At 41.1% G+C, this 19,354-nt stretch overlaps 1 protein-coding gene across 1 annotated transcript in view; it reads left to right on the top strand.

The window, feature by feature from the left end:
* The window catches only part of DEPTOR (DEP domain containing MTOR interacting protein), a 135,345-nt gene extending 119,432 nt beyond the window's left edge, over nt 1-15,913 (top strand). The window contains exon 9 of the mRNA XM_042923308.1: nt 11,211-15,913. Coding sequence (XP_042779242.1) covers nt 11,211-11,339 — 129 coding nt within the window. The 3' untranslated portion in view covers nt 11,340-15,913. The remainder of the gene's footprint in view (nt 1-11,210) is intronic.
* Nucleotides 15,914-19,354: the final 3,441 nt, after the last annotated feature.

Here is a 19,354-nt window from a genome sequence, read left to right on the forward strand (position 1 = left end):
TCCCAAAAGATGCCCTCTTCAATACCCATCACCCACCCTCCCCGCCCTCCCACCCCCCATCAACCCCCAGTTTGTTCTCAGTTTTTAAGAGTCTCTTATGCTTTGGCTGTCTCCCACTCTAACTCTTTTTATCATGGTGCCTTTCACATGTGTTGAGATTATTTTACTTTTCTGGTGTTCAACTTCTCCAACTGGCTAATCTTGGCAAAGGCTGTTGCCTCCTCTGCCAGGCATTAGGTGTTTCTCCAGGGATGGAGATACTAGAGGGAACCCCAGTCTTCAAATCCAGACAGTTCTATTATGAGCCAGAGTATAACACGCAGGCCATGCCTCCTGTTTATTGCTAGACCATGGGAGGCGGGAGGCAGGGGGGCTTTACTCCCAAACTTTAGCCAAATCAGCGTGGAACCTCCCTAGATCCTTCAGCACAAGTTCCTAAACTGAGACAGTCCTGAGCAGGCTGACTGGCACCCCTTCCCCTGGCCCACAGATTGCTTGGTCCCATCTATAGCCCCAGGGACTGGTAGAATAAGGAAGACATTCTAGAGTAGAAACCAGAAGCATAGTTCCCTTCCTTGGGGGTGGTCAGCTCCCATTAGCCGTGACAAAGAAGGTCTAAGGTTACTTAGTCCAGATAACACATGCAAAAAGAGGTTGTCCATCTAAGTCCTCCTTATAACCCTTTTACTTTTCCCACCAAAACACTACCAACTAGATGGCAACCTGTGTTGTCTCTGCAAAGTACACACACACACACACACACACACGCACGCACAATTTTGTTCTTAGCTCAGATCATAGCAGCACCACCTTGGAGTTAGAATAAAAAGAATGAGACTGTAGGTCACTCTTCAAGGTTAGACAATGCCCCCAAGACACTACAGGTTACCCCCTAGGAGTGAAACAATGTATTATTGCATTTGTGGAAACAAAGTTGTAATGTAATTATTTGCCTGATGAATAATCTTAGTGTGTACTGCCTCTCATTTAGTAATCTGTCTTCTAAAACCTTTCTATCAATTTTGCTTTTTAGCACAATCCAGAAAAAAAACATAATAATTTCTGGGTGTAAGTGCCTAATAGTTAAAAAAAAAAAAATCCTAAGGGCAAACAGCTAATTGGGTAAAAGTTTCCTGTGTAGGAAAGAATTTGGGGTCAGGGAGGAAGTCTGACCTTCTGGAGCCTCTTTCCTTTTAGCCATGAGCTCCCGTGGGAGTTAGTACATGCACTGAAAGTGTGCTGCTGCTGAAAGCCCCAGTTCACAGTTACGTGGAATTCTAAGGAACTTTCTGTACCTACAGTGTAAGCCAACTTTGTAAGACGGGGGTAGGAGTGATAATTTGCATATCCCCTATGGTACGAAGGCTCCCGGATGACAGATTGCTTTCCTTCAGTAGTAAAGGAAGTCCAGGGGATCTTGTGGTTGTGATGTGTGTATGTCGCTTCTCTTCAGTGCCTGAACACTTCCTATAGCCTTGGGGAAACACCAGGTGAAGAGTGTGCTGTCTGTCCTCAGCACAAGCAGATCTTGGAAGTGGTCCCAGTGCAATCAAGAGCTGCATGTGGGAAAGTGACGAAGCCACTAGGGCAGGTCACAAATCCTCCATTGATCGTTATCCCCATCTCTGAAGGGAACCCCCCGGAAGGCAAATTTTTGTCCTAACTTTTGGAATCTAAGTTATGTGGAATGAACCCGAGTTCCCCATATCTCTCCCTCCTTTAATTCTTTCTTTTTTAGTTTATTTATTTATTTTGAGAGAGAGAGAGAGAGAGAGGGAAGAGAGCGCATGAGCGAGGAGGGGCAGAGAGAGAGAGAGAGAGGGAGAGAGAGAGAGAATCCCAGGCAGGCTCTGAGCCATCAGTGCAGAGGCAGATGGGGGGCTTGAACCACAAACCGTGAGATCATGACCTGAACTGAAATCAAGAGTCTGACACTTAACCGACTGAACCACCCAGGCGCCCCTCCCCCTCCAGTAAGGACACCATAGTCCCCCTTGACTGACCCCTCCCCTGCACACTGAGCAAAGTGGACGAAGGGCGAGCCTGCCTCTGAAGCTGACCTTTGGTCCATTTGGGCTGGAAGGGGGCAGATTCTGTGTGAAACCAGCCGGCACTTTGAACTTCTCAATTTGAAACACACATTCCCAAGTGCTGCTTTTTGTTGTTGTTGTTTTATTGCGAAGGTCATTCTTATACATGGTTGATTTTCCTTCAAGGCTAATAGCACAGTGTGTTCTTTGGGGACACCCCATAGCCAGCGGTATAGCTTACTGAAATGCATAAAGCTTAGAGGAAAACTCATTCTCTGGAGAGAGAATCCAGTGTTTGTCCAGGAACTGGATCTCTGCCTCCTCCTACACCACTCACTCTCCAGCCAGTTGCATATTTGGTGGAGAGATTTATGAGACTGAACATACAGCTGCATATCTTTTTTTTTCCCCCAAGAACAATGTTCTGCTTTCAAGGCTATTATGCACTAACTACAGACACACAACTTACTGACTATGGCAGCATCTAAAACTCCCAAGTTTTATCCTTGCTGAATGTGAATATTTTTGTTTTTTTAAAAAATTTTTTTTTAACGTTTATTTATTTTTGAGACAGAGAGAGACAGAGCATGAACAGGGGAGGGGGAGAGAGAGAGGGAGACACAGAATCTGAAACAGGCTCCAGGCTCTGAGCTGTCAGCACAGAGCCCGACGCGGGGCTTGAACTCACGGACCGTGAGATCATGACCTGAGCCGAAGTCAGACACTTAACCGACCAAGCCACCCAGGTGCCCCTGAATGTGAATATTTTTGTAAACCTAAAGCATTCTATGGACGTAAGGAATTCATTCTGTAGAAGTAACTAGCAAATCTTGAGTCAGCTTACTGTAGTTTTGAAGCAACTGTGTTAAAGTGAACATCCTATGGATAGGACCAGGGATTCCTTAACTGAATTACGCACTCGATTTACCTTAAAATCATGCTGATTGTTTACGGTGGTTTCTGGATTCTCTATTCTTGTGAGATTCTCTTAGATTGGGAAAAATCTCTCTTGACACCTTGTATTTATTTTTATTTTTCATATTTCATCCCAATAAATAATGCCAACTCAACGTCTACTTCTGTCCCCCAAACTAGAACCCAAAGTGGGCTTTCCTGGGTGTGTGCCATGCCGTGGTTAGTTTGTCTTCAACAATTTGCATTCATTGAGCTGTTTAGGGGGAGAGACTGTGTGGGAAGAGGGAAAGAAAAGAAAACCCAATTATTTATTTAATGTTTCACTGATACTAAACACTGGGCTTAGTTCTTAATCAGATTTGATTCTCATCATAAACTTGATCCCCAGTTTACAGACGAGTAAAGGATAACTCAGAGAATTTGCAACTTGCCCAAAGTCACATGACTAGTAAACTAGGTAAGGTAAAACAATTTTATTGCATTATAGAGGAAATGAACGCATTATTTATGCGCATCTCAATTGATCACAAAATGAACTACTCGTGAAACTACTGGCCAGGAATTCTAAGACCACGGGTTAGTTGTCTACTTTTGAAATTGATATAAATTAATCATATTATAATCATAGTATTGAGACTTTATCTCTTTTGGTCCCTGCCTTGCTAAATGTTTTGTTATTTTGAGGGAAAGCCTGAAGCAGTCTTACCCTCCAATCCTTTCTACATCAAGAACACAAAGAAAACAAGAGAGAAAAGCTAGAGTGGCTTTCACATGAATGGAGTCATTTCAGGGATGCAAGTATCTTGGTGAATACAGATTTCCGTGGCATTAGGGAGACACTTATGTAATCACAGGTGTAGTGTTTCTTTCCAACCACACTCCCTCTTTGGATAACAATTGAATAATTGTGATGGAAATCTTGCCGTACAAGGACTAGTGTGCAATTGCACAATGCCATGGGCACGCGAATCATCTGTAAGGTGATCGTATATCTACCAGGACAGGCACAGCATAGGAATCAGAGGCAAAATTATTTAGTTGGTTTGGCTCCTTATCAAGAGAGAAGCTGGAGTCCAGCGTAGGTATTCACCCCAACCTGATCACACCCTGAAATGTGCTGAGTCCCTACCTCTGTCTTCCTGCCAGCTCTTATCGGACCTACGGTGATTTTTAGGACTTCTCCCCACTGCCCTCAATCCCAGAAATGACTTACCTGTGACTTATGAAGGTGTTGTTCAACTTCTTCATTAAGGATAATGTCCTTCATATATCCCTTCTTTATAAAGTCAAGGTACTATCTTTCTTGTAGGAAATGAATTCAGAGCAGCTACATGAACTCGGGATTGATCTCTTTTCTATGAACTGGGAAATGACAGAATTGAAATAAAATCTTTGCAAATGGATCTGATAAAGATCATTATAAGCAGAAGAAAATTCTGCTTTACCACCTCCTGGGGGACACCTAAGTTCCTTGACCCCAGGTAGGAGGTAATATGTACCTAAGGTAGGACTTCAGAGGTTGTCAGCATGTTCTGTGTGCTTGTACGTATGTGCTTTTTAATACAGAAGAGAAATAATTTCCCTAGGCTGTATGCTTCCTGGTGTTACTTGTAATGTGTGTTTATTTGCAAAACACAGTGTACCGTTGATGCTAATTCAAAGTCTGTTATAACTGAATACGTTACACAATTCCACCTGCATTTCTTTTTTTTTTTTTAATTTTTTTTTCAACGTTTTTTATTTATTTTTGGGACAGAGAGAGACAGAGCATGAACGGGGGAGGGGCAGAGAGAGAGGGAGACACACAGAATTGGAAACAGGCTCCAGGCTCCGAGCCATCAGCCCAGAGCCTGACGCGGGGCTCGAACTCACAGACCGCGAGATCGTGACCTGGCTGAAGTCGGAAGCTTAACCGACTGTGCCACCCAGGCGCCCCTCCACCTGCATTTCTGAATCATTCTGTACATTTTTAGTAACAGGACATTGGAACTGCTGGAACCACAGCAGTTGTTGGGACCACTTAGGGAGAGATGACGTTTTTACGAACAGCCTGATTCCAAAAATACTCCCTTGAGTACAAGCATGATAAATGTTTGGAAGGCTTTTATTTCCCCCTCATCATTCAAGGAAAAAAATGTTGAAGTAAATATCTACGTTCACATATCGTTCGGGGTTTTAAGGAAACAAAGAGAGTTATTCAGTGTTAACTGAGTGAAAACCTTCTTTCGAGGTTGGGGGAGCCTAAACATCAATATCACAGATGTCTGAGTGGACCTGGGCTGTTTAATTAGCAGTTACAGCGAAGAGAAAAAACATGTTTGTCTTCTACTCTTCTCTGCATTCCCCAAACTTGCATCTATACATTGTACTTTATAAACCTGTAAGTCAAATGGAGTTCAAATTCCAGATGTGGCACTTAGTTGTGTGACCTTGAGCAAATAATTTAACCTCTCTGAGACTCCATTTGTTTATAAGGATTGTATTGGTGATCGTGGGTGGCCAGTGACAGAAACCAGCTATCATACTAGAAGTTGACTATAAGGATATAAAGGATGTAAGGGAATGAAATGCAGGTCTAGAGAATCAAACTTGATCAAGGTAGCAACCAGGGCAGATCTGGGGATTTAAGCACCAGAGCAGACGAACTTTCTCTCCTGTGTGACTCAACTCCAGCTTCAATGGTCCAGGAGAGAGAATTTGGTCATATTGGGGTCAGGTGACCCAATGGATAGGGGAGGACACTGTGGTTGGCATTCCCATCCACATCACCTACAGCAGGGGAACATGATACTCGAAAAGTATTATCAAGTTTCTTTTGGCAGAATTGATACCTGGATGGCCTAAACCCAAAATATGTCACCTGTAGCTATTAGGAGAATTTTTTATAAAGTATGTGAAGTACTTAGATTGCTAGTTTGATTTAAAAAAAAAAAAAGGATTTCAATAAATGACAGAACTTACTGAGAAGTTGCCTGCTTTGAAACTTACCTTGCCAATAATAATCTCCTCCCAAACTAAATTGTAAGCTTTGTGAAGGCAAAGGCTCAGGTATTTAAATTTTTATTTCATTTAAGTTCTCCAGACACACTAGTTGGTACAAGATGTCTTAGAATTTCCCCCCATCACCCTGTGACAGAAGATCTTCACATAATCTTGTGTTCTTAAGGGGTGCTCAGGTGACCGCACAGGTCAGAGGGTTAATCGGCTATGAATGATTCCTGGTGCCCTTGTTCTGTCCCCACTCCTGCCCTCCACTACTCTGGAGAGCATGTGGGGAGGCAGGGGATGAGATTGCCTTTATGCCTAGGGTAGCCCTGAATCAGCCTTCTTTTATAAAAGAACAAATCAGTCACAAACTTTGGTATTTTAAAAATGTGTGTGTGTGACTAAATGCTAAATTAAAGGTGATCCCTGGTGATACACACATGTGCATGCGTGTGTGTGTATGAGCACATGCACAGACATATACACGCATCCCCAAAACAAAATGACCTTCTTCTAAACTTAAGTGCAGTTCAAGTCACCAAGGACGGAGGTTGATAACAGGACCAGTATAAAATTGTTTTGGTGCCCCTTGCCCCAGGCCCTTCCCCTTTCGGATTATAGGTTCCCCCGCCCCATCCTGGGGTTTAGCCAGTCCAATAACATGGGCCCTGACCATTGTGTTGCCAGTGGTCCTTGCCCAGCGGGCCCTGATGGCTGCCCTTTTTCTACCCCTAAACTCCTAGGCATAGGTCCTGAGCAGAGGCCACTGAATGCTCATCCCCCCAATCACACAGCCCCCGCCATTCAAGTTCTGTAGCCTCCAAGAGCCCCTGCAATCAGGAGGTCCAAAAGACTTCATCTTCGAACTGATCCTGCAGTCACCCTCTCCAGTCCACAGAGATCTCTGCACTGCTGATATCAGCCCCCTTTCCCTCCAGTTCTTCTTTTGAAGAACAGCGTTATTAAGATAGAATTTGCCTTCTTTGTCAAGTGTATATCTCGCTTACTTTTGGTATATTCACAGAGTTATGCAACTATTTCCACAATCAATTTTAGAATATTTTCACCACACCTAAAAGAAACCCCGTGCTTTTTTAAAAATAAAATATTTATTTCTTGTCCACATTACACGAGGACTGCAAGTTGGTTACAGTTTGGGCTAGAAATCCCGTACTTATTAGCAGCCACTGCCATACCTGCCCCAGCCCCAAGCGACCACTAATCTACTTTCTGTCTCTGTGGGTTTGTCTATTCTGGACTTAGAATATAAATGGACTTACACAAGATGTGGTCAGCTGTGACTGACTTCTTTCACTTAGCATAATGATTCTGAGGTTCGTCCACGCCGTAGCATGTAACTGGTTCCATCCGATTGCTGAATAATATTCCATTATACGGATATACCAAATTTTATTTCTCTTTTCATTAGTTGGTGGACATTTGGCATCTTTCAGTTCTTGAAGCACTAAGTCCCCCTGTCTTCAGCTCTTTCCCTCTGGCCCCAGATCAGGGATTGCGGACTCAAATGTCTGTCTGCTAGGTGGAAGGAAAAGAGGAAGCGGTGAGGACACATGGCAGATGTGCCCATCTAGAGAACGTGTGCCCATCTAGTATGGGTAGCCCCTACTTCGCCATTGCCAAGTGGCCATTCTGACCTAGTGCTTTTGGAGCTGTAGGTTGCTCCAGAGAGGCTGGATTCTGGATTTTTATGGGGAAATTTCCTATGTTTTTAGTAGGAAACAAACAAACCTCATGGGAGAGAGACGGAATACAATTCTGCTTGAGACTAAATGCTAAATTAAAGGTGATCCCTGGTGATACAGAGACACATCTCACCTTCAGGAGCCCATGAAGAGTTAGCTGGAGTGTGGGCTCACCTGGAAACTACTGCCTTCTCATTTGGCAACACAAAACAGCTATTCATCCTTTTGGAGGAAAGAAGGACCCAGGTCTAAAATCAGTACTCTGGATCGGGAGGGAGTGGAATTTCTCTCGTTCTTTGGCTCATCGGTAGGCTGGGGCAGGAAAAACAAAGCACCACTAATGTCAACATTAAATTAGTGCTCGGTCGCCCTGCAAATTACTTGTGGCCTACTTCAGGATGGGTTATAACCTGCTGGCATGACTTTGATTATGATTATGTCTTCAACCATGGTTGAGAACTGCTGATCCTGCACAAGATGTGCCCTGAATCCATAAGGACAGATTTATGGAACTGGGAAGGAAAAAACAGTAATGGTGTGGTCTCCTCATATACAAAGATGCCATGGTAATATATGTTGGGGTGTGGAAAATACTGAGGTTCGTGACAACAGCAAGTGTTTATTTAGGAAATAACCACTCTGCTTGCCACAGTCCATTTTCATTTTGTTTTGCATGTGACTACAAAGGAAGTGGGTATTTAAAAAAATTTTGTCTTTAAGTTTACTTATTTATTTAGAGAGAGACAGAGACAGTGTGAGTGGGGGAGGGGCAGAGAGAGAGGAGGAGAGAGAGAATCCCAAGCAGGCTCTGTGCCATTAGAGCAGAGCTGGACACGGGGCTCAAACCCACGAGCTATGAGATCCTGACCTGAGCGGAAACCACGAGTCGGACGCTTAACCCACTGAGTCACCCAGGTGCCCCAGAAGTGGGTATTTTTAAAGGGAAAGAAGTGAATAGAAACCAGCAGTCTAGTGCCTGACATTGGCAAAGAGGTTTTAACTTCATTACCTAATTTGAGCCTGTGGGGATAAGCGTTTTTACCTAACCCTGTTTTGTAAATTGAGACATGATAGAGGAGAAATGACATGATTAAGGCCATCAAACAAAGGAGCCAAAGACTTACATCCTTATCATTAGGTTCCAAATCCCCTATCTTTTCCATAAATATATAGCTGCCCTTCTAATACTTTCCAATTTTGGTTTAAGTAACAGGTATAGATATTTTTACACCTAATAATATAGTGTTTTAAGGGCGCCTGTGTGGCTCAGTTGGTTGAACATCCGACTCTTGATTTTGGCTCAGGTCATGATCCCAGGGTTGTGGGATCAAGCCCCATGTCAGGCCCCATGCTGAGCATGGAGCCTGCTTAGGATTCTCTGCCTCTGTCTCTGTCTCTGTCTCTGTCTCTCTCTCTCTCTCTCCTGCCCCTCTTCCCCACTCATGCTCTCTCTGTCTAAAATAAAACATAATAATAAAAATAAAAATAGTGTTTTATTGTATATTTATTTTACATATTTTATTTTATTGATATATTTTAGATATAAAATATTTACTATAATTTATATTATATTAATAGTGTTTGAGTTTATATTGTTATTACCCACTCAGAAAGGAAATGGGGATTTTCAAAATGTTTTAATATTTTTTATTCTTTGAGTTATCAACATTAAATTAACTAAATAATAAATAATGGGGATCAGGTGTGCATCTCATTTACCCAGGCATTGTAAAGAAATTTGATGATAATAACAGATATGGGAGACATTAATCAGTCTCAGCCAGTCTCCTTTCCTTTCCCTCTCCTCACCTTCTCTCCCTTCTTTCCTCCTTTTTATTTTCTTATTTTCCCAGTCAGTGAGGTGATAATTTATAAGAAGCAAGAAGTCCTTCAGACTCAAGAAAAATTGTGCTTTTTTGCTTAATGCATTTATACATTCAATTCATTCAACAGTGAATATTTATAAAGTTACTACATTGGTTTCCTATTGCTGCTGTAACAAATTAACACAAACTTGGCAGCATAAAACAAAGAAATTTTATTGCCTTAGTTCTGGAGGCAGCAGTCTACAGGTGTCACAGGTCTGCATTCCTTCTGGGGCTTCAAAGGGGAGAAGCCACTGCCTTGCCTTTTTCAGCTAATAGAGGCCACTTGCATTCCTTGGCTCCTGGCCCCTTCCTCTTTTCTCTCCAACTTCTTGCTTCTCTTGTGCCTTTACTTTCATGTCTCCCTCTCATAAAGAACCTTGCGGTTACCTTGGGCCCACCTGAATAACTCAGGATAATCTCCTGATGTTAAAATCAGCTGATTAGCAACCCGTTCTATCTGTAACCCTAACTCCCCATTGCCGTGTAAACTATGCACAGGTTCTAGGGATGAGGACATAGACTTCCTTGAGGACTGGGGATATTGTATCTACTGTATACCGGGTACCATATGGACTTATATTCTGTTGGATTCAGTTTTGCTAATTAGATGTACTTATCACTGACAGCTGGAGATCTGTGTGTCCATTTTTCTGTTGGAGTGCTCATATGTCCAATGTCTGCCTCTTCAGACACACAACAGATATACCATCATGCCCAGCATCTGATGTCACTACTAACCTCAAGAGAAGTACCTCCATTTGAGGCTGTGCCTGTGGATCACTATCAAGCTCACCATGACATATCCAGAGAGGCCTCTCATTACTGAATGATGCTTTTTATTAGAATTCTCTCTCCTATCACAGGTTAACTAATACTGAGTGTAAAAGTTGATCTTTGTTGGTCTCATCCACTTTCACAAGGATGGGAAACAGGGTGATGTGTGGAATTTAGCATCTCAATGGGGCACCTTAGCAAGTGAAAGGAGACATTATTAATATTCATGCAGGGGGCACCTAGGTGGCTCAGTCAGTTGAGCATACGACTTTGGCTCAGGTCATGATCTCATAGTTTGTGAGTTCAGCACAGAGCCTGCTTTAGATCCTCTGTCCCCTCTCTTTCTGCCCCTCCCCTGCTTGCACTCTCTCTCTCTCAAAAATAAATAAAACATTAAAAAAACATAATCACGCAGGAACAGTTGGTGTAAAAGAGGACTACCTTGGGAATAGTGGGCCATAGGGTCTCCCTAAATACTGAGCCCAAATGAATAGCAGCCATAAACACTGACTGTAAAAGCGTATTGCATACTCCGTTGGTTCAGAGCACTGTGATACAAGCTTGATGTCCTTTGCTTCGTTTAATTCTTACAACAATCTTATAAGGTAGGCATTATTATTATTATTATTATTATTATTATTAATCCCTAGTTTAGAGTTGAGGGAAACAAAGCTCAGAAATTTAAATACCTAGCTTAAGCTAGTAAGTTGTTAAGTTAGGATTTAAACCTAATTTTGTAAAACACTAAGCCAAATGCTTTTTTCTATTATCCTGCCTTCCAGAAAAAGTATAGATTCTTGGAAATTGTTGTTGCCAGCTGGGTAAGGTTGGGTATTTTAAGAGAGGTTAGATATTAGAGATACACAGTGCCTTTATTAGAGGTCTATGAAAAACCAGGAGCTATAATAGATACTTTTTCTTTGTCTTTCCTTTAGGTCTGTCAGTTTGTTGTCTCTGTAAATGGGCTCAATGTGCTGCATGTAGACTACCGGACGGTGAGCAATCTGATTCTGACGGGTCCTCGGACGATCGTCATGGAAGTCATGGAAGAGTTAGAATGCTGAGCAGGTGGACATCCTGGCCCTTAAGTGGCCTGAGGATGATCAAAGCCAGGACAACACAAAGCAATGCAATGACAAGACTTCCATACAAATGGATGGTTTTGGACACACAAATTTTCTCCATACATACACATCTTGATTTGAGTTTCGTACACTGTTTGAATGTGGAAGAACCGGGTAGATCATCTTTAAAACAAAACAAAACAAAACAATTTATGTCAGTATAGAAAAAACATTGAGAAATGGAATTTTCTTACATAGTAGAATTGCCTTACTTGATTTCCATATGTAGGTCTCACCTGTTGTTTTTTTAATCTTAGTTTGCAGAAAGTTGTTGAAATGCTTCTCTGTCCAAAATAGCAATGTGCTAAAATCCCCTCCTAGGAATCAATAGAGTAGTTATTACAGATTTTAAATGGTTCTCTTACCAAAATGATCATGGAACTGTTTATTAAAGGATCTGAATCTCACCAACCTTCAAATAATGCAGCATCCAAAGGAATATTACCTGTTAACTAGCATTTTGAAGAAGGTTCTAAAGCACTCAAGTGCTTAAAAGCCATTGAAAAAATGGCTTTTTCTTAATTCCTGCCTTTAGTATCAACTTGTAACATATGATCTCAATTATGGCATTAGTTAGAAAACAAAAACCACGTGATAATATGGGTGAGAGACATAGGGAGATAATACTTACAATTTTGTGCTCTGACTTCTTTCTGACCCTAAATAATTTTGTTCTGTCAATCAGCTACAGAAGCCTTCTAGAGTTAATCCAGAATATGTTGAATGTCAAAACAGAGGAATTTGTATATATACATATCAAGCCTCTGGCAAGATTTCACTTTGAAGTTGTCCCTTTTTAAGTGAAGTGTTCTAGGACTTGGCCCATATGTGATAAAACTTGAAATTAAATTGCTTCATTGGCCTGAATTTTTACTAGCTTTCTAGCATGACATATTCTAGGGACATAACATGTCTTGCTTATTTGGTGGGATTATTTTTCACCCAAACATCGTCTTGCATTGTAATTTTTCAACTCACTGTATATACGCACATTTCTTCTTTTTTTTTAGAAAAGAATGCATTTGGGAATTTGGTGTGTAGAGGAAATTCCTCAAAGTGCCAAATTAGGTAGTCAGGGAATGCAAAATTCCATTCTGAACAACCAGGTTTCTTTCTTATCACGTATTCACAAAATAAAGTATGAATGCTGTACCTCGGCCATTCTTTTTGCGATAGGTTATCATAACGTATTGGTACTGGTAGGATGGACATGCCATACTGAAGATGTTACATGTGTATGTTTCTGGTAATCCAATTTATCTGATCTGTAGCGTTAGTCAGAGAGCAGGATTTTGAAGTAACATAAAAGGTCTAACAATAGTCCCGTCGATCTATGTTTGGGAACTAGTATCGTCCGTGTGTGTGTATGTGTGTTTATACTGTATGCCAGGCTTTGTGCTACGGCACTTAACATATGTGATCTCTTTGAATCTTCATCAAACCCTACAAGATAGGTATTATCACCCTCATTTTTCAAATGTGGAAACTAAGTCTGAGCAAACTTAAAAACAGTTTCTATGTTCACACAGCTGCAAGAACTCGTAAGATTCAAACGTGGGCTTATTCAATGCTAACGCCCGTGTTACCGTCCCTCCCCGAGCGTCTCCCCATTTAGGGACCTAATGTTGTGGGCTTCTTTTATATCCAGTGCTGTGCTAAAACTATACGTCACTTATTCCTCCTGACCTGTGAGGTCAATATCGTCATTTTCTCCATTTTACATCTGAGGAAAGGACTCATAGACAGCTTAGTCATGTACCTAAGGCCACACAGCTAATAAATGGGAGACCTTATGGTTCAGCTTTAAAAGTTTTTATAACATCTTTAAAAGATGAGTCTTAAACGCTTTCTGTCACCAGGGGTTCGTTAAGTGACAAAAGAGGAAGAATGGCTTCTTCTTGCCAGCCGTCTGTACTTTGTACTCATGTCCCAGTGTGCATCATCTCAGGCCCTGGCATACACCATCCCTTCCCTTTAACCAGTCTAAGCACCAGAGAAGCATCTGCCTGTCTGTCTTCCACACAGCCTCCTTCCTGAAGGTAGACTTTCTTTGATTCGGAGAGTGTTATTGATATCTTTGGTCAAATGAATACTGAGGGAAGGAGAGAAGGAAAGAAAGGGAGGAACTATTTCTCCCTTTGGCTCTCATAGCCTTCAGTTTAAAGGCCAAATGACGGATAATTCAACCAAAGGCCAAGAGAGCTTTACCTTAGCTGTTCTTCAGCCCATTTTTGACATCCTTACAATGTGATTAAAGTGAATGATCCCATTCCTGTAGGGGCACTAGTTAGCTCCCTCCAGCCTTTGCACATTTCTCCTCTCCGAAATTATTTCACCTTCTTTGCCTGGGAAAATCTGTCTAATTAACTCCCCTTAGATATTATCTTCTCTGAGAAACCTTTGCCCGCTCCGTAGTTCTGGGATTGACTCCCCTTCTCTAAATTCCCATGGACCCTTATGCATCAACACCCTCTAATTACAGCATTGGTATTTGCTTTGAGGTGGTCCATCATGTGTCTGTCTCCCTAACTGCACTCTGAGTATCTGCAGAATGTTCCCTTCCCCTAGCCCAGTTTGTGACACAGTAGTGTATCAGCTATCCACACTGCCCAACAAACCACCCGCAAACATGGCTTATAACACTCTATGTGCTCATGATCCTGTGGATTGGCAGTTTGGGCAGAACTCTGCTGGGATGGCCAGCCATTACTCAGTGTGATGCTGGTTGGGTTCCCACAAACATTTGTGGTTTGGGATGGCCCAGCGCATGTGTCTTGCAGCTGGCTGAGGGGCCTCCATTCTACCCCGTGTGGCCTTTCCCCACAGCTGCCCAGCCATCCACATTAGGCCTCATGAGCTCAAAGAAGGTGAAAATGAAAACTGTGGGACCTTTTGTGGACTCGTCTGGAAAGTCACAGTGTTACTTCTGTAGCATGTTGTTGGTCAAAGCAAGTTCGCAAAACTAGCTCTGAGTCAAGAGGTGGGAAATAGATCTACCTTTAATGGGAGGAGCTGCAGAGAATTTGTGGCTACTTTTAATCCACCAAGAGTAGGCACTCCCCATTCATGGAATAAAGGACCTAAGAAGTTACCTAGTTATTGAAAGGCGAGACGCAAATAACTGACCAAACACTGGGTAGAAGTTTGATAGGAAGTTGTGAAGAAAGCCCAGTGCCTAATGAAAACTTCAAAGTTGGAAAGTCCTGAAATGATAGTGCCTCATGGAGCCACGGACAGCAGTTTAATCTTCTGCTGATGGGGAAATTGCAGTATGGAATGATCAGGGGCCACGCCCAACTCATGAGGCTTGTTGAGGCTGGAGCCTGGGCTAGACATCAGTCTTCTGCCCTCCCATGACATGTCCTTTACAAGATAGCTTTCTGTGGTGGATGCAAGTATGGCGAAGCTAGGCCTTTGGCTCTGGGGTATTCATAAAATGCAAGGGGCACCATGTACCCATGAAGGTGAAGGGCATACATTTTAACTGACTCAGGCCTTGGGTTGTTAAATCGTATCATTAAAAAAAGTATTTTGTGTGATATTTTAACAGATGAATTGCTTTAAAATTTAGGAACTTCGTTCCTGAATATAACACCAAGAATTATTCTAAATTAACAGTAAACAATATTTCTAAGAGCTTTTATTTCCTGTGTGTGTGTGTGTGTGTGTGTGTGTGTGTGTGTGTGTGTGTTTATCAGTGTGTGTGGTTTCACTCACTGAGAATCCCTGAAATGGCTTTCTTTGTTCCCAGAGAAAACACTTTGATTTTTCAGGTGTTTGTGTAATGTGTTCATGTTTCTGTGATGGAGGTGGAAATCTTTTTTGTTTCCTCGTTAGCATAATATGTGCTATCAGTGCAAATTTGAAAGCCATGTTTGTTATTTCTGCTGTAGAGAGAAAAATGCAGTTGCCTTTTGGGTTGGTCCTATTGTGTGGTGTTTTATTATTAATCTCTGATAAATAATTGCATAAACTGATAGGGGGACTAGTTGAGTAATGATGGGTGACAGGAAGAAGATATCCACGTTTGAGTAGATGAGATGCAGTCAGCTTCATATCATCTTATAAAAGGTGAATGCACTGGGGTGGTGGCAATTAGCAACTAAAAATCATTGCTTTCAGTTCAAAGTGGAGTCTCACATTTCCAAATACTCTTTTCAAATATTTGTGACAATAACCTACTTTCAAGACCCATTTTAAACTGACATTAACTATTCTCTCCTGTTGAGTATTAATCCTGTTTCATTTTTGATCAGCATAACTCTGGAATGTTTCAGTTTTGCCAACTGGTTAGAGTCCATTGATACCATTGTTTTAGCCATTTATGGTAGGATTTCAGGTGTCATATGCTTTTCCTCAGTTCAACACCAAAAGGACAAATCTACAGCGTACCAAAATGAAATTCATCATCAAAGTTACCTATGATATTGTTAAATGCATTAATATATGTACTTAATATATATGTTTATTTTTAAATTAGGTTGAATTTATGTTTTCCTTTCTTAAGAATTATAGCAGAATACTTAAAATTGAAATATGAAAATAGATTGTATAGAGTGAAATAAATGTTAAATTTTTAAAACAATGACTTTACGTTTATAGCATTTCCTGTCTTTTAGCACAAATTAGCCACTTTTTATCCTAAGAAAGGGTTGCATTATAAAGTTGCTCTACTATTAACCTATCAGAGAAAACACATGGGACTCATATCTACTTCTCTAATGTAGCCAAAAGTGCCATTTGTAACACTACTTAATGATGGATGTTTTCTGAAGCTCTTTTGCCTGAAAAAAGTGCATTAAAAAGCTTTTTCCATACTCTATTCGATTTGGAATCATTTTCTGCCTGGTATTTCATCCTGGTATTGCTGAGTATTATGGAATACTCTATGGAAAAATGTTATATAGTTATTTACTACTCTGGGAGAATGTTAGTTCTTTTTCTATTTTCAACTAATTAGGAAATGGATTACATAATTCAGTATGTGTAAGGGCAGGGTAAAATATGAGGGTAAATGATTATTTGGATTGCACTCAATATTAACCAAAAGAACTTTACATTTTTCTCTCGTGTATTCCTTCCTTCCATCCTTCCTTCCTTCCTTCCTTCCTTCCTTCCTTCCTTCCTTCCTTCATTTAAGGAATCTTGCTGAAACTATGTTTTATTAAACACTGAATATAGGCCCTGGGTATACAAAACTGAGTAGGTATGACCTTGAATCCAGCTCATCCTTTGAGTCACTTTTAGGCCTGCCTCCTAAAAGTGTTCTCTCCATGGAGGGGCGGGGGATATGAAATCATGGTGTTAAAGCAGATGGTTTCATGTGCGAGAAACCACCATCTGACCCAAGAACCAGAACACTGACAATAACTTACATTTAACTGTATCTTCCTTCACAACCATGTCCCCCACTTGCCCTTACTCAAGGTAACCACAGTGGTGAGTGTTGAGTTTACCATTCTCTTGTTCTTGATAATTGTTAAGATTTTTTTTAATGAACTTTATTAAAAGAGCGTCAAGTTTTATACAATATTCTGAGATTTACATGTTTTCATTCAGGATTATATTACTAAGATTCTTCTAGATTTTTTTGTGTGTGGTCATAATTAATTCGTTTTTCACAGCTTCATAAATTTCTAGGGCAAAAGTTGTCTATTTTCTTGTCGTTAGGCATTTGGTTTGTTTCCACTGCCATCGTCATCATCACTAATGGGGCTGTTATGAACATTCTTCCACCATCTCCTGGGAATAGTGAAGGAGTTTATCTTAGGTATTTACTTGGGAGAAGAACTGCTTAGTCATGGGAAACATGAGTGCTGACTTTACCAGATCACATCTAACTAGTTCCCGAAGTGGTGAACAGATGTACACTCCCATCCAAAATATCAAAGTGGTATGTGTTGTCAATATCTTCTCCAACACTTGATATTCAGAGACGTAATTTTTGTCAAATAAATGCCTATTTGGTCAATGACAATGAGAGTCTGAATTTGCTGCAAAGCTCATAAATAAATTTAAAGCACAGAAAATACAATTAGTAGTTTGTAATCCTAACTTACTATATCAATGTCTTCATGATGCCCGGATGTCTTGAAACTTTTTATACTTTAACAACTCTGTGATTCTGATGAAGCAAGGATTATTGGAAGTTTGTAAGACATACTTAAGAACATCTAACAAATAATTATTAAGCACCTACTATGGGTCTGTCTTTAAGTCTTTGCAAACAACTATAAATAAGACAGGTCCTCATCCATACGAAGTTTACATATTCTTGGGAGCCACAGACAATAAGTAAGTTACATAAAGAAAATAGTTCATTTTTGGGGCACCTGGGTGGCTCAGTCGGTTGAGCATCTGACTTTGGCTCATGTCATGATCTCGCTGTCTGTGAGTTCAAGCCCCGCGTCGGGCTCTGTGCTGACAGCTCAGAGCCTGGAGCCTGCTTTGGATTCTGTGTCTCCCCTTTCTCCCTGCCCCTCCCCCGCTCCTGCTCTGTCTCTCTCTCTGTCAAAAACAAATAAACATTAAAAAAAAATTAAAGAAAAAAAAGAAACTAGTTCATTTTAGATAAGGGTAAGTGCTAAGAATTAACTGAAACCAGATGGGGTAATGGTAAATGACTAGGATTCCAACGATGTAGTCAGTAAAAACCATGTTACTCCATTCCAGTGAGGCACCAGTCACGTTACAGTCTATGCGAACAGTGCCCTCTGAAGTTAGGCAGTGCAACAGCCCTTTAAAAAAGCCTCTGCAAACCTCTTTCCAAACCTGACTTGAGTTAATACCTGAAGGATGGGATTGAGCCAGCCTTAGGGAAATCTGGAAGAAGAGTATTGCCGGCAGAGGAAACAGACAGTCCAAAGATACTAAGGCTAGAAAGGTCAGAGGGGTTAAGAGCATGGGATCTGGAGACATACAGACTAGATTCAGATTCCAATTCTCAGGCTTGAGGGCCCGTTCAGTTGCTTAACCTTTGTAGGTATCAGTTTCCTTATCTCTATAATGGAGATTACAGCACTGACTCCATTTGACCACTGTGAGGATTAAATGGAATAATGCCTGTAAAATCTTATCCTGGTGCCGGATCCAGAATAAGTAAGCAATAATTGGATGCTTCTCTTTCTTTTCTGCCCACAAAACAGGAAAGAAAATGAACTCTGGAGAAGTTATGACTTGCCCCAAACTCATGCCAACTAAGGTATACATGGGACTGGAACCCAGGCCCCAGAATATTCAGTCAGTGCTCTTCTCAGTGCATCTTTCTTTTCTTTTCAAGATTTTATTTTAAGTAATCTCTCCAATGTGGGGCTCAAATCATCCAATGTGGGGCTCAAATTTACAACCCCAAGATCAAGAGTCAAAGGCTCCACCAACTGAGCCAGCCAGGCACCCCTGGTGCATCTTTTTGTGTCCTGGTTTTCTCATTTTTAAGTGATATAATCATCTTAGAAAGCTATCGTGAAGATTAATTAGTAATATATTTGAAGGTCTTAGTACAGTGCCTGGTACATAGTACTTTAAACATAACTATTGATAGCTATGACTATTATTATTATTATTATTATTACCATGTCAGGCTAATTATCAGTCATGTTGAAAGACCCACACTAATTCATCAGATCGTCTATACATAGATATCTTCATCACTAACCATATGCATTTTAGTTGTTTTTGTCATAAACGAGATAACAGAAGGGTTAGAAAACATACATGAGGGGCGCCTAGGTGGCTCAGTTAGTTAAGCAACTGACTTCGGCTCAGGTCATGATCTCACAGCTTGTGGGTTCGAACCCAGTGTCGAGCTCTGTGCTGAGAGCTCAGAGCTGGAGCTGCTTCGGATTCTGTGTTTCCCTCTTTCTCTGCCCCTCTCCCGCTCACATTCTGTCTGTCTGTCTGTCTCTCTTTCAAAAATAAACGTTAAAAATTTTTAAGAAAAAAATACATGATCATCA

This window comes from Panthera leo, chromosome F2 (genome assembly GCF_018350215.1).
Source record: "Panthera leo isolate Ple1 chromosome F2, P.leo_Ple1_pat1.1, whole genome shotgun sequence".
NCBI lineage: Eukaryota > Metazoa > Chordata > Mammalia > Carnivora > Felidae > Panthera > Panthera leo.